The sequence below is a fragment of the Girardinichthys multiradiatus genome, chromosome 12, assembly GCF_021462225.1.
Source record: "Girardinichthys multiradiatus isolate DD_20200921_A chromosome 12, DD_fGirMul_XY1, whole genome shotgun sequence".
Taxonomy (NCBI): Eukaryota; Metazoa; Chordata; class Actinopteri; order Cyprinodontiformes; family Goodeidae; genus Girardinichthys; species Girardinichthys multiradiatus.
This window is the reverse complement of record NC_061805.1, coordinates 37229255-37241985: the sequence shown is the minus strand read 5'-3', so window position 1 is coordinate 37241985 and position 12731 is coordinate 37229255. Positions and strand designations below refer to the sequence as shown.

At 39.1% G+C, this 12731-nt stretch overlaps 1 protein-coding gene and 1 long non-coding RNA gene across 7 annotated transcripts in view; one reads left to right on the top strand and one right to left on the bottom strand.

Moving 5' to 3' along the window:
- fam172a (family with sequence similarity 172 member A) overlaps positions 1 to 7794 on the top strand; it is a 213827-nt gene extending 206033 nt beyond the window's left edge. For 3 of the 4 annotated variants that reach the window (XM_047382491.1, XM_047382490.1, XM_047382489.1), the window contains one exon: positions 5514 to 7794. In XM_047382491.1, the coding sequence (XP_047238447.1) occupies positions 5514 to 5674 (161 nt within the window). In that variant the 3' untranslated portion in view covers positions 5675 to 7794. The remainder of the gene's footprint in view (positions 1 to 5513) is intronic. The other variant, XR_007040801.1, reaches the window with a different exon arrangement.
- LOC124878511 overlaps positions 1 to 12731 on the bottom strand; it is a 53716-nt gene that overhangs the window by 30274 nt on the left and 10711 nt on the right. Inside the window, exons 1-2 of one of the 3 annotated variants that reach the window (XR_007040803.1) lie at positions 5486 to 5624; positions 2654 to 3053 (exon numbers count right to left, since the gene is read on the bottom strand). This is a non-coding gene — a long non-coding RNA (uncharacterized LOC124878511). Of the gene's footprint in view, positions 1 to 2653; positions 3054 to 5485; positions 5625 to 12731 lie in introns of those variants that run through there. The other 2 variants (XR_007040804.1, XR_007040805.1) reach the window with 2 other exon arrangements.

Genomic DNA, 12731 nt, shown 5'->3' with positions numbered 1-12731 from the left:
CAGGGTTAATCTCATTTTTTTAATTAAAGTTCAATAAATATTTAACCCAAATGTTACTATTTTTAAGTACTTAAAATTGTTTAAAGGAAATCAACCCCCACAAAGAAAAGTATCATCCTTTTGTGTTCTCACTCGTCTCAAAGCGTTCTTTGTTTGAATATGTATTTATATTATAAATGAAGTAAAGAGGTATGCCCCTCTTCACATCAGTGTAATTATGAATAAAAAAGAATTTGATTCAAATAAAATAGGCCATTTGTACACAAGCAATTAACTGGTGCGGCTTTAAATAATGTAGCCCAGATGGAACCTAATTATAGTCGGCATGCTTTGATTCGAGGCTCCTGTCGGAGTATCACTCGGGGCGTCGCTTTGGCTTTTCAGTCACCTAGCGTTTGTTTTGAAATTTGTGACAATCACAGCCGATTACCATTTGTAACAGCATGCAGCATTTGGTGCAGAGGGAAGAAAGCATGGCCTTCAGCTATGCACGAGTTTCCCTGTTTCCAGCTCAAAACTCTGCTCCTCTCAGATTTCTCCACTGCACACAAACCATCATAAATGTGTGTGTTTGGAATGGGTAACTGTGGGCTATCTGCAGACACTTGCAAGATAAACGTGTTTGTCTATGTGTGTAGTAATGTCGAGTCAGAGGGAGATCAAACAGTCATTCAATTACCCAGAGAGGGCTCCAGTGGCTGTGACAGAGAGGAGGAGGCAAAACATCCAGGATCAAATGCTCCTCTCTGCCTGCTACATAATGAGGCAGCCTCGCCGAGTTTGGGAAAGCACACTCACTTCGGATGGTCAGCCGCAGGCCGCTGGGCAGCCCGGCCATCAAAACTATGTTGTAACCTCAGTAGAGAGAACATGAGGGAGATCTCACCGCAGAGCATGTTTCTGCACCAGATATTTCCTGCCTTAGAGTCAGACTCCTCCCCAGAGCTGTGAATGTGTTGCCTCGGTTCTAGATCAGCTGTCATTACTGTAAGAAGGATTTTTCGTGTTAACCAATAATATTGATTAGAAGTGCATTCTGAATATAAATATTAGAATGTTTGAATTTTTTCTGTCCTTTTTTCTTTTTCGTTGTGCTTGTTTCTGGTATCATCATTTCCCTTGTTCCTGCTTACCTCTTTCTCTCTTCTGTTGTGCCATTAATTCCGTATATTTTTGTGCATTGTTCTAGAGCAAATCTGACTTAACACTCCACAGCAGCCAGACCCATGAGACTGTTTTTATGGGCATAAATTGCAGCCATATATATTTTGTAAATATGTTTGTAAATCAGACTGCATAATGTGAAGGATTAAAAGGTAACCTTATTAAAATGAAATGCCTGCAAAAAAAAAAGACACAAAATACTATATAATATTAAATGTTATGATTATCTCATGTGTTTTATGTTTTAAAGGGATTTTTATTTTATTGAGATGCTATAAATTCATTGAAACCTCTATAACGCTATTATTTCTAAACAGATATCAGGGTTTCTGCAGGTTCTCCAAATGTTTGAAATGACATAATCAGTTATAAACTCAAATTTTCCAAACTTGATAATAAATTACAGCTAGGAACAAGTTTAGGTTAGTCCTAACCCTAACCCTACCCTAACCCTGGGGATGTTGGCAGTTGTTTTCAAATGTCATTCAATAATAGGCTATCCTTCTAACAGTGGAATGACTGATTTACATTTTTTTATTACCTCTTTAACTCCCTTACCACACTCATAAGCTGCTACAATCTTTTTTCCCAGACAGCTCTCCTGATCTTACCTAACATGGTGTTCACTCTCACTTCAACAGTCAGGAGGACCCCAAACATAATGTCTGAGGTTTAACATGGCAAATCTTCAGAATGCTGAGTAATAATCTCATCATGTGCACCTGATGTGTGTTTTTTGCCATTTTAGGTGGGAATAAATGTAGGGGTGTCCTAATTTACTCCTCTCCAGAAATGGCACCATTTAATTTTGCTAAATGTTTTTAAAATACCTTTTCATCAGTTTTACCTGTTTGACTATATATTTGAATTTTTTTCAGCATTGTTGACATTTTTAAATTTGTTATTAAACACATAGGTTTTCATGTTGTGTCCTAATTTTTTAATGACTATAGATCTAAAATCTGTAGTTTATCCTAAAAACTCTTACAAATCCTTAAATATACACACTCTGTTTTATTGTTATCTACAACATAGATCTTGTAGTTAAAATTACAAAAAGGTTTTGCCCATTACATTGTGTACCTTCATATATTCAGTTGCCCTTAATAAATGTAGCTTTCAACCCAATTAGATCCAATTACAACTAGAATTGTACATAAACTAGTACTTTTTTATTTTATTCTTGGCTGCCCATGTTTTTAATGACCTTTCCTATCTTTTAAAAGGCCTTTTAATAAATTGAGAAACTTTGAACTAGCATTAAAACTACTTCTATAAATAGAATAATCATTTATCATAAACATAAAAAGAAAACATAAATAAATACTCTTTGTTTTAGAGCTACATACAATGTTAAAAGATTGTAAAGCTACAAAAGTTGGTTATGACATTGTAATATATGATAAATACTCCAGCCTAAAAAGCCTTTTGAATAGTCCTAAAATCATAAGTTAAATTATGTTGATTGTCTTTATTTGTGGCTACTCACTTTATAAAAGTTATGGTCCGTTGATACCTCATTGAACTGTGCTGTAGAAGGATTGCTTTGTAATTGTCTTTCTATGTCAGCATGCGCATTGTGTATTTTGTCCTTAAGCTTTGAAAGTAAGATTGAATGCAATTTGGTAAAATCCATACAGGAGACAGTTTATGTCTGTGTGAGAGTCTTGTCGAAGGTAGAAGGCTGAAACTCAAAGCCTCCACCTTTAACAGGGAGGTGGAGCTTAACATCCGAGTCATTGGGGGGGCAGCAGCTCATCTGCATATTAGCAAAGAGACACCCCCATAGTGACCCTCGAACGCGGTGGGGATAGGGCAGAGAGGATGGCGGCGTGCCAGGGGAGTTCACCGCCAGTTCAGGGTGAACAAGCGAGCACTGCTGCATTGATCTGCAGGAGACAAAAATGGAGGACAAAACAGAAGTAAAAACAATAGTCAGAGGAAAGGCAACAGGAGAGGGAAAATAGAAGAGGTTAAAAAAGATCACATTGCCTTAAATTGGATATAAATGATAGATTAGAGGTGTGAGAGGGTTGTGTCTCTTGTTCCCAAGGATGGGTGTTGTGATGAGCCCTACACAGGTAGCAGTCACAGAGAGAGCTGGGTTATTGACTGTCATGATTGCTGGGCCAGTAAATTTGACCCTAGGCACTGACTGCCATCTGCTTGCTTTATAACTTGCAGTGCAGTCCCTTGTCTCTGAGAGATCAGAACCCCCCTTCCCCCGTGTACATGCTCCTACACACAAATTAAACAATCACAAAACACACCTGCAGGAACTAAACCCAAATCCATTCTCAGCCTAGAAGCTCACGGTTACCCCAGTTCTTACAGTCACACACCCAAACACTCACACACATGCACTTATGCAGTCTCCATTGATGCGTCCAAGTTGGGTTCAATCTAATAAACACAGGGTCAGTACAGCGGTCAACAGAGACCTGTCTATGGTGAGAGAGCCTTTAAGGTACTTCCTAATTGTATCCCTATGGCCTTTTAGTCTAGATTTTTATAGCTGATGCAATGTACACAGGAGAATGTTGGAAGGATCAAAGTAGGGAGAGAGCGAAGCTGAAGTAATGGGATATATCTATATGTTAAATTTAAAGCTGCTTTTGAGTGTTTATCAAACAAGTAAAAAATACAAATTTACATGCTAATGTGTGGAGAAAGATACATTTTCTGTCCTATCATTGATTAGAACATTTATCATCCTCTTAATGCCAACCTGCTCTCGTTCTCTAGGGAACATCAGGGTATCTTGGCTTTTCAGGTCATGTTACGGTTGTGTTGCCAATCAGCAGAGCTGCTAACCGGTGGCTGCAGCAACAATCACTTGTCTATTAGCATCCCATCTTTAATAACCCTGAGTAAGAACTAAGAGCATGATCTGGTCTTATCATCTATGCTGCATTGGAATATGCTGGAGGAGTAGCTGTCACTAAGTTTACAAGCTATCCAACTGAATATCTGGCCTATGATACCCTTAATCAAAGAAACCTGATGCGGGTGTACCAAATTTCAAGTTCCAGGGTGACCCCCAACTTGGGAACTTGCTAACCTGCAGGAGGTCAGAAGGAAACCCAGCACGGTTGCCTTCCCTTCCAGGTACTGCCAGACCACCTGATATGTTGGCTAGTTATGTCTCTCCAGCTTCTGTCTTCACTTTCCTCAATCAGCCCCTTAGAATGAATGACTACCGCTCCACTGGTTTCTCTTAGTGTGTCCATTGTGCATATCTCTGGTTTTTTTGGAAGGACCACTTTCCATCTCCTCGAACATGCAGCGGTGTTGATTATCGGGTATCCGCTTGGATAACACATTAAAGCCGTCCCACTGGACTAACGGGTCAGAGGCTGCCATTGCTCTCACGCAAAAGGCCTTAGCTTTGCATACAGATTGGCAGGCCTCAAAAGACCTACTATCTTATTCAATAATGCTTGGTAACATTGCCTTGCAAAGGTTTTAATACCAGTTGTATTTCTTTATATTTTGCCATGATTCAACTACACATTTCTATATATTTTAGGTGAGGTTTTAATTAACGTTAGGTTCTAACACAACAACACAAAGACCACTCGTTCATCATTTGAAATGGAAAGTGTGTGCCACAACAGCAGATCCACCAACACATGGCTGTTCACCTAAACTGAAAGGTTCAAGCCATGAAAATATTGATCAGAGTGGCCAGTGGAAACTCTGGAGGGATCTACAGCTGAGGTGGTAGAATCATAATTTGAAGATGGTGGTATGGGGTTTTCCAAAAAGTTTAATTTGGGTCTAGTCACCTTCCAGCAACTCAACAACTCTGAAAACAGTGAACTAGTTTAGGTCAAAACACATTCAAGTGCTCAGGCAGAGTCCAGACCTGAAGCCAATTAGGATTCTGTAGCAAGATTTAAAAATTACCTCCATCCAGTAAGATGGCAAGGAATGGACAAAAAGTCCATCTCTAGTTGAAATACTCCAAAAAACTAAAATCTCATGGATGTGAAGGTAGTTCTGAAAAGAATTAACCCTGGAAGGCTAAATACAAATGCATGCCACAGTTTCCGTATTTTCACTTGTAAAAATCTTTGAAAACCATCTAAATCCGGCTTTCCACATCACAACCATGCACTACTTTGTCACATTAAATCCCAATAAACTACAAGAATGTTTGTGGTTGCAAAGTGTGAAAAATGTAAAGGGTTGTGAAAACCTTTGAAAGGTACTGACTTTTCTCCTTTATGTTCTTTTACCTTCCAAAGTAGGGGTATAGGAGGCAGAAGACATGTATTTTTAATTATCTTAGAAGCATAACAGTAAGCAAATATCTTACTGTGTGTGTCTTTGTTTCTGTACTGCAGGCACTGAGAGGCATGAGCTGACCTCCTGGATGAGTTTTGAATCCATCTTCAGGTTTTTCAGCGAAGTCCTGAAGGCAAAGGAGGAAGAGGAGCCAGAAGAGATCTCCAACTCTGTCACCACACGTAGCGGCTCCCTCAAAAATAAACACCAAGATTTGTAGAGAGCACTCAGCACTGACTTGGACAAGCAGGAGGTTCTCAAAGATGAATCAGATATGGGAATGCAGAAATGTTGCCCTTTGCTCTAATTTTAGTTTTTCGCTCCATCCTTCCCCTGTAACCTCCCCACTCTCCCCTCCAGCACAGCCCCAGCTTTGCCCTCACACAGTCGCCTTGTTGTTTGAGACAAGAGTACGGGGGTCACCACATATACTCCACAGTAAGATTTTGCATTATTTCTAGATGAGTGCCACTGTCAAAGCAGTATGGACCTGAGTGTTTGCGCTTCCCGTGGGCTGTGGCCCGGCTGCGGGTGCGCGCCGCAGCAGCAGAGATTAAGGCTGACAGGTGCTGTGCACAATGTGCCATGGTGCACCTCTAATTGTCCTGACATCAGCCTGAAGTGAGGTAATGTCCCCCTGTCTTACCGTCTGCGCTGCTCAGTCTCTCTCCCCGTTTGTGTCTTCCTTCATACCCTGCTCCCAAAGCCTGCACTAATTACCCTGCAATTAGTTCAGATGATATATCCTAAAGTTCACCCTCATTTGAACACTGCTAACATTTGTTCGCTTGGGTTTTCTTTAGCATTTACCTTCTAAAAATTTTTAATATGACATCTCTGATGTCTGTTTCTTAAAAGAAGACTTTTTTTTCTCTCTTTTTAGCTTTTAAACTTGACTTTTCTCAGTCTGCCATGATTTGTTCAGAGTTACTCCTTTAATAAGATTATTCTTTTTTTTCTCTATTTTAAACAGAATTTGTTCCTATACAGTAATACCTTCCATATATATACATCACCAATTAGGAAACAAGCAGTTGTTTTTTTTTTTTTTTGCAAACGTTTTTCTTTTTTTTGTTTCCTCATATGTTATCCCTAAAATTGATATCAGTAAATGATTGAAAATGATGAAACAAACAAAACAAGCAACCTGTTCAGAATATGAAGGAAAAAACAATCAGGACACCGAGCGTATTTAAAAATGACTTAAAGCCGTGCGTCAAAATGGGGTTTGAGTGATATCTCATTTTAACGGGAGCCAGAAGTCAGACCACAACACTCATAAAAGCCCAATATATCACCTTACACATGTCAGGAAATCCTAGACTTCAATATTATTCTGAGCCAGAATGATATTTCCTTAGAAGTTGGAGAATTGTAACATATCTTCTCTTTTTTCTTCCCTTTCCACTCAAGTACTCTTTGTGTATGCTTAGACCTGTCAAAGTCAGCTTCCTGCTCGGCTCCCATAATCTGACTGTGTGACACAAACATGTTAAAGATTTTTTCATAAAGCCGCTGTGTTTTATAAACCAATCAAGGCTTAAAGGAATACTTTTCTAATGGGTCTTGACATTAGTAAAACCTCAAACTTGAAACTGAATCTTTTGATACCTTAGTCGCATTCTCAAACATACACTTCCCTCCTCTTTTTTTTTTTTATAAGTATTTCTAAACTTTCCCCACTGTGAAGCCCTGCCTCTCCTGCTCCATGTGTCTGTGGTTTAAGGCGTTTGTGGATTATCTTTCTGCTGTAATGAGACAAGTGTGCCTGGTGGTTGCGAGCCTAATTTCCTTTTAATTTGATTTAGATCTCTCCAGGTTTCAGCTAAGAAGTTGGGCTTATTATTTGATATTTGACGGGTCTCATTTCAAAATACCACAACTCGCCTTTGTGCTTTTCAGCTACGATCAGTTAATTTCTCACTCTAGAATTTGTATATTGTTGCCTTAGGAGTAAACAAGACTCTCCTTGCTGTTTTTTTTTTTATATATCCAAGAAGCCATATATGAAAGTACTAAAGATCCAAAGCACAGTCTGCAAATAAATTGCTCCTGAAGATTTTTTTTGTTTTTTTGTTTTTTTGCAAGTAGTTATTTGTTGTATTGGTTCTAATTGTTTTATCTTAAAACCTCCAAGTGTAAGGCCAAGGCATGGATTTCTCTTTGTATTTGAATTTATTTTTTTTTTCCCCACTCTGTGTTGATTCATGTTTATGCAAAACTGTAAAAAATGGTTTTAACACCTCTGCAGCACAGTTATCACATTTCTTTTACATGATTTTATTTTTCTGTGAGAGACCCATTAAAGCAAAAGGAAATAAAATGAACTATGCATCATTATTTTCTAACTGTTGTCTGGTTATTTGTAATACTGCTTTACTTTTTATGAAATAACTAATTTTGACTTTTTAGTTGTTATTTTTTTAATGTTTGCAGCTCTCAACTCTTTGCAGCTCTCCTCAACTCTTCCCCACTTGGACACACGTTATCACAGTGCTTTGTGTTTTATTACAAACTCTTCTTTCAGAACTTTCCTGCGTGTAAAGAAGAAGCACTGGCTTACATTCATTTACGAAGCATTGCTGGGAAAACGGGCTCTTTATCAATGTCGCCTCCTGTCTCCAACAACAAATGGGTATAACTCACGTTCATCACGCCAGCTTCTTTTCCCACAATCCACCCATATTTTGGGAGATCCTCTTTTTCCTATGCAGCACATTGTTCATTGAACAAATTGCAAGACATTTTATTTCCCAGGGTGAATTTAAAAGCCTTCTGAGAACATTTGTTTTACTGAAAAATGTAACTGTTATGCATAAATCCTTCAAATGAGTCTTATTGTACTTACTGTATTGGTGTGCGTCTTGGCCAGGGGTCCCGGACAAAAGAGATTCTATCTTCCTGGTTAAACAAAAGTTAAATAAAAAACATTGTTTTGATGCAACCTGCTAGGCTGCATCTGCGTGGAGGGTATTTTGATGTATCTAGATAAGAAGTATGTCAAAGAGCAGATTTGTGGACTTCAATCGCATGATTTGGCCTCAAGTCACAAATTTAACGACTTTAGACTAGAAAAACCTTGGGATTCGACTCGGACCTCAACATCAATGACTTTCGAGTTTGTTTTTTACTGATATTATTCTGTAATTAACATATTTGTGAAAATGACTTTTTTTGGGACTCAAATTTTAGGACCTGGAACTTGTACGTTTTCTGAAGCAAATATCTTCTGTGGCACAGTAAAGGTCCCCATCAGATTTCAATAAAAAGTTAAAACCGTTAAACAGCAAAGTGCCTAAGGATCCACTTTAATAAAGAACAAGAATGCCTGACTACTTTGAAAGACAATTCCTAGGAATCAAAAATTACTAAACATTATCAACAAGGGTGTCTGTGCAGATGAGATTGCATTGTACAACATACATGTACCTCTAAATGGGAAAATGTTTTTTTTTTCTCTCGTTTTTACAAAAGACCCTGTTTTATGGTAGATCAGGGTGGGCTGTCACATTGCTTTATAAAGAAACACTATAGAACGCTTTGATATCACACATTCACCCGGCAATCCAACAGTCCAGCATATTTAAATCTCACACATTACAAGCCATTTTAGAATCATTTATTAAAATTATCTTTGTGGGAGTCATCCTAAAATGTTTGTCAATAGCTCAGGGCTGGTTGTTTCACTGGTTCTGGAGTTGTAAGTCTCCTTAATCTTACTGGTTGTACATGGAATAATTCACAATACTTTACAAAAATGATCACTGATTCAAATGTATGTTTAAACTATAAGATGCATTAGCTGGTATCTCCTAAACTCAATGATGCTTTAGTCTGAACCAAAGTTATTTAAAGAAAAAAAAACGTTTTTCTTAAAGCCACTTTGATAACAATGGGGACCAACCCTTATAAGGGGAGCTGGTTTTCATGAAACGCCACACTAGATTTGATGCTTATTTACTCTGTTAAAAGTAACCGCTAAAATGACAAGACTGTATATTTGAAGGCAAGACCTTACACTCTGATTTAAGGATGGAATGTTTTTTTGTATGATGTTTCAATAATGAACAGTTAGCACAAGAGTAAAAATGGTTACAACAAATCCTGGTTTACCCTGACGACCTGAAGCCTGCGATTCAGATAACAACGCCATTTATGTATTCGTTTATAATTGGTGTTCACTTCTATTTTCATAAGTCGTCTACTCTTCGTATTTGGAGCACATTGAAGAAAAATTCAGACCACTCGAGTACACTTGACTTACTTGTGACCTGCATAGCAATGACTCAGTCCCACCTCTGACACTGAGACAGGTGCTTTAGTAAAGTGAGGAAGATGTGGCCTGATGAGAAAATTGAGCAGCCGGATGTAACATGACCTGAGTCATTGTCACTGCAACTCCAACGAGCTGCCAAAATGGAGAAGAACTATTCATTTGGATTTCTATTATAAACTTTCTAAGCTCGCTTACTTTGTTTTTATTTGTTATACAAGTTCCATATCGGTTACACGTTTCAAAGGGTGGAGTTTTATAATCCCTTAATATACTTACAATTTATTAAACCACGCTTATATGCAGCGAGAAGCATGTTAAGACGAAAACAGGCCACACTCTGAATTGGTCGGTCTTATTATTTTTGCTCGTTATTTGGTCATATTGAGAGACACCCCCCCCCCCCCTCACCTCCAGCTCAGCGAAGATTTTTACTGCATCATTTGTTTTCACACGGTGAAACCGATAGGGTCATTAAACGCCCCCTCAATAAATCTTTAGAAATCTTTTCCATTAACCCCCCTGAACAACAAGTGGAACCAGGCGAGCACCCCTCGCAGTGTCAGGACCGCAGATTTAAAGAGGGGCATTCAATCACACAAGTGATCTTTCCTCAACCTCCGTCTGGAAAAAAAAAAAAAAAAAGGTTTCCGAACTTCTGTATACATCCAACGTGTCATGCATGCGTTAAAGCAGAGTATGGAAGGGGGAAAACTGAGTGAAAAGTTTAATTAAATAACCTGCTTTCTGTCTAAAGCGATGATATGGTGGTATCATAAATTCTGACCTCCAGTCAGCTCCCATCAAAGGCAGGCGATAAATAGTTCAGACAGCGGGAAATGTTACATTTTCCAGCAGGAATTAATGAATCCCTTAAAACCAATTTGCAATCTGCCAGGTGTGGCTTTTTTGCACATTTTATGGTAATATCAGAGGTTGTGAAAAACAAGTGTAAAGTACCACCCACCCTCTTTACAATTAAGGTTTTTTTAAATGAGTGCGGAGGTTTTTCTCTGTTTTTAGCAATGGCATCTACAGAGTCTCTGCTGCTGCACGGTAAAAAAAAACGTTTTGAGCGAAATAAATAATAACAATTAAAACATTTTTCAAACTGCAGTCAAGGATATCAGTGTGCAAAAGAAATGTTCAATGATGGTTCAATTCTAACAGCATTGGCTATTTCAGCGACGTTTTATCCATTAACTAGGTTAGAGTAAGCAGCAGATCAAACTAGCTGCATTTCTAAACCCCGATGCAGTCGCTGCTAAAGAATGGCACATCTTAGCTGTGGCTGTTAATGACTTCCATGACAACTTGTTACAACAGATTCAAACGTTTTGTACCTTATAGCTTTTTAAAGTCAAACTTTAAAAAGCTGATTGTTTTATAAAGCTAAGTGCCACATTGTTAGAATATATTTAAACGTGTTACATTTATAATTACTTTGTTCATCTTATTTCATTGTTAAATTCCTTAAGAACCAGCTGCTGAGATTTTATTTTTTCTTTGGGGGAGGGGGGGGGGGGGGGGGGGGGGGGGGTGGGGGTGTAATGTAGGCTTTCTGGGAGAAAAACGGGTGGAGACCATTATACTAAAGACAAAAAAGTCCTGCTGCCACAGGCTGATATTTCAATTTTTACTTCAAGAGAGTTGTTGTCACGCTTGCTTGCCCCTGCCCGCTCTGATGTGCGCGCTGCCCCTGCAAAAGATAAACTCTCTTCGAAAGGAACCCGGCAATAGGAAAGTAGGAATGCAACCCCTTCTGGCAGCCCCCCCTACACACACACACACACACACTCCTTCAACACTCTCCAGCGGATCACTGTCAGATCGCTATTTGCATAATTATATGCTCAGCTCAGAGAAGAAAACTAACCCCCGAATTTTACGGGTCAACTAACTGCAACAATCAATGTTTTATCGGGTATACTAAAGGAAAAAAAAATCTTTAACAATCATAGTATGGAGGAACCCTATTTCTCTTACTCCCCCTCTCGCCTCCTCTTTTATCAGCTCAGTTCAATTACATTACTGGCATGACTGCTTATCAGAAACAATATTTCCAAAGAGTTTTAGACAAAATGGAAATCCCCCCCCCCCCCCCCCCCCCCGAAAAAAAAGTAAATCTCGCCTTCCTTTCTCTCTCTCTGGAACACTCTTTTTAAACACCATTGAACAGGAGAATGTCGGGCTCAAGTTTAAAGTTGCATTCAAGATTTGCATCTCTCTTCTGTCCTCTTTTCTCTGTTCCAAGGGCTCTTTAATAGAAGAGCCTGCATGTGTATACCAAAGTGCAGGACAGATCTGAGCTTGGTGACCGGTTTCGTTAGACATCATTACATATTCATTGACTTGCAGAGAAACCATTTAATCCAGTGGAAACAACTCCTCTTCAGTCGCCCTCTCTGCTTCACTGTTCTAACGAGGACTCTGAGACTGAAACATAAATTTGGAAGTGGTGGTGGGGGGGACCTACCGCCCTGTTGCTCTCTGTGTTTCAAATGTTTCTTTTTTCTGTTTTTGATACAGTTATAACTTTCATGATATAAATCTGCAAGTGCTCTGCGTCATTGTAGGAAAATTCTAAGCCAGCTTTCATGATCAATAAAAGTAGCATCATATTCTTGTGGTTGACTTAGTTGTGTAACATTCACCATCATTAGCAGCAGCAGCAGGACCTATAATGTGTGTGCGGTGCGTGCCTGTGGATCCTGGCATATAATGCTCCGATTGTGGGACAGCTGTTGGCAAGGGCCGTTTTACGGTGTTCACTCCATTTGGCTTTAATAACAGCTTTTAGTCCAACCGCTACTCTATCCCCTCACCGCCCCTTCAATTACACCTCCTCTGATACCTTTCTGGCCTAAAGACTCCTGCAGTTAAACACACACTTACACACACACACGCATACCCACAGTGAAACGCAATACATCTGAAGAAAGGGCACTGACTTTTAAGTTTTTGGGGTTTAACCCTTCTGAAGATCCAAGTGAAGGGATGTAGG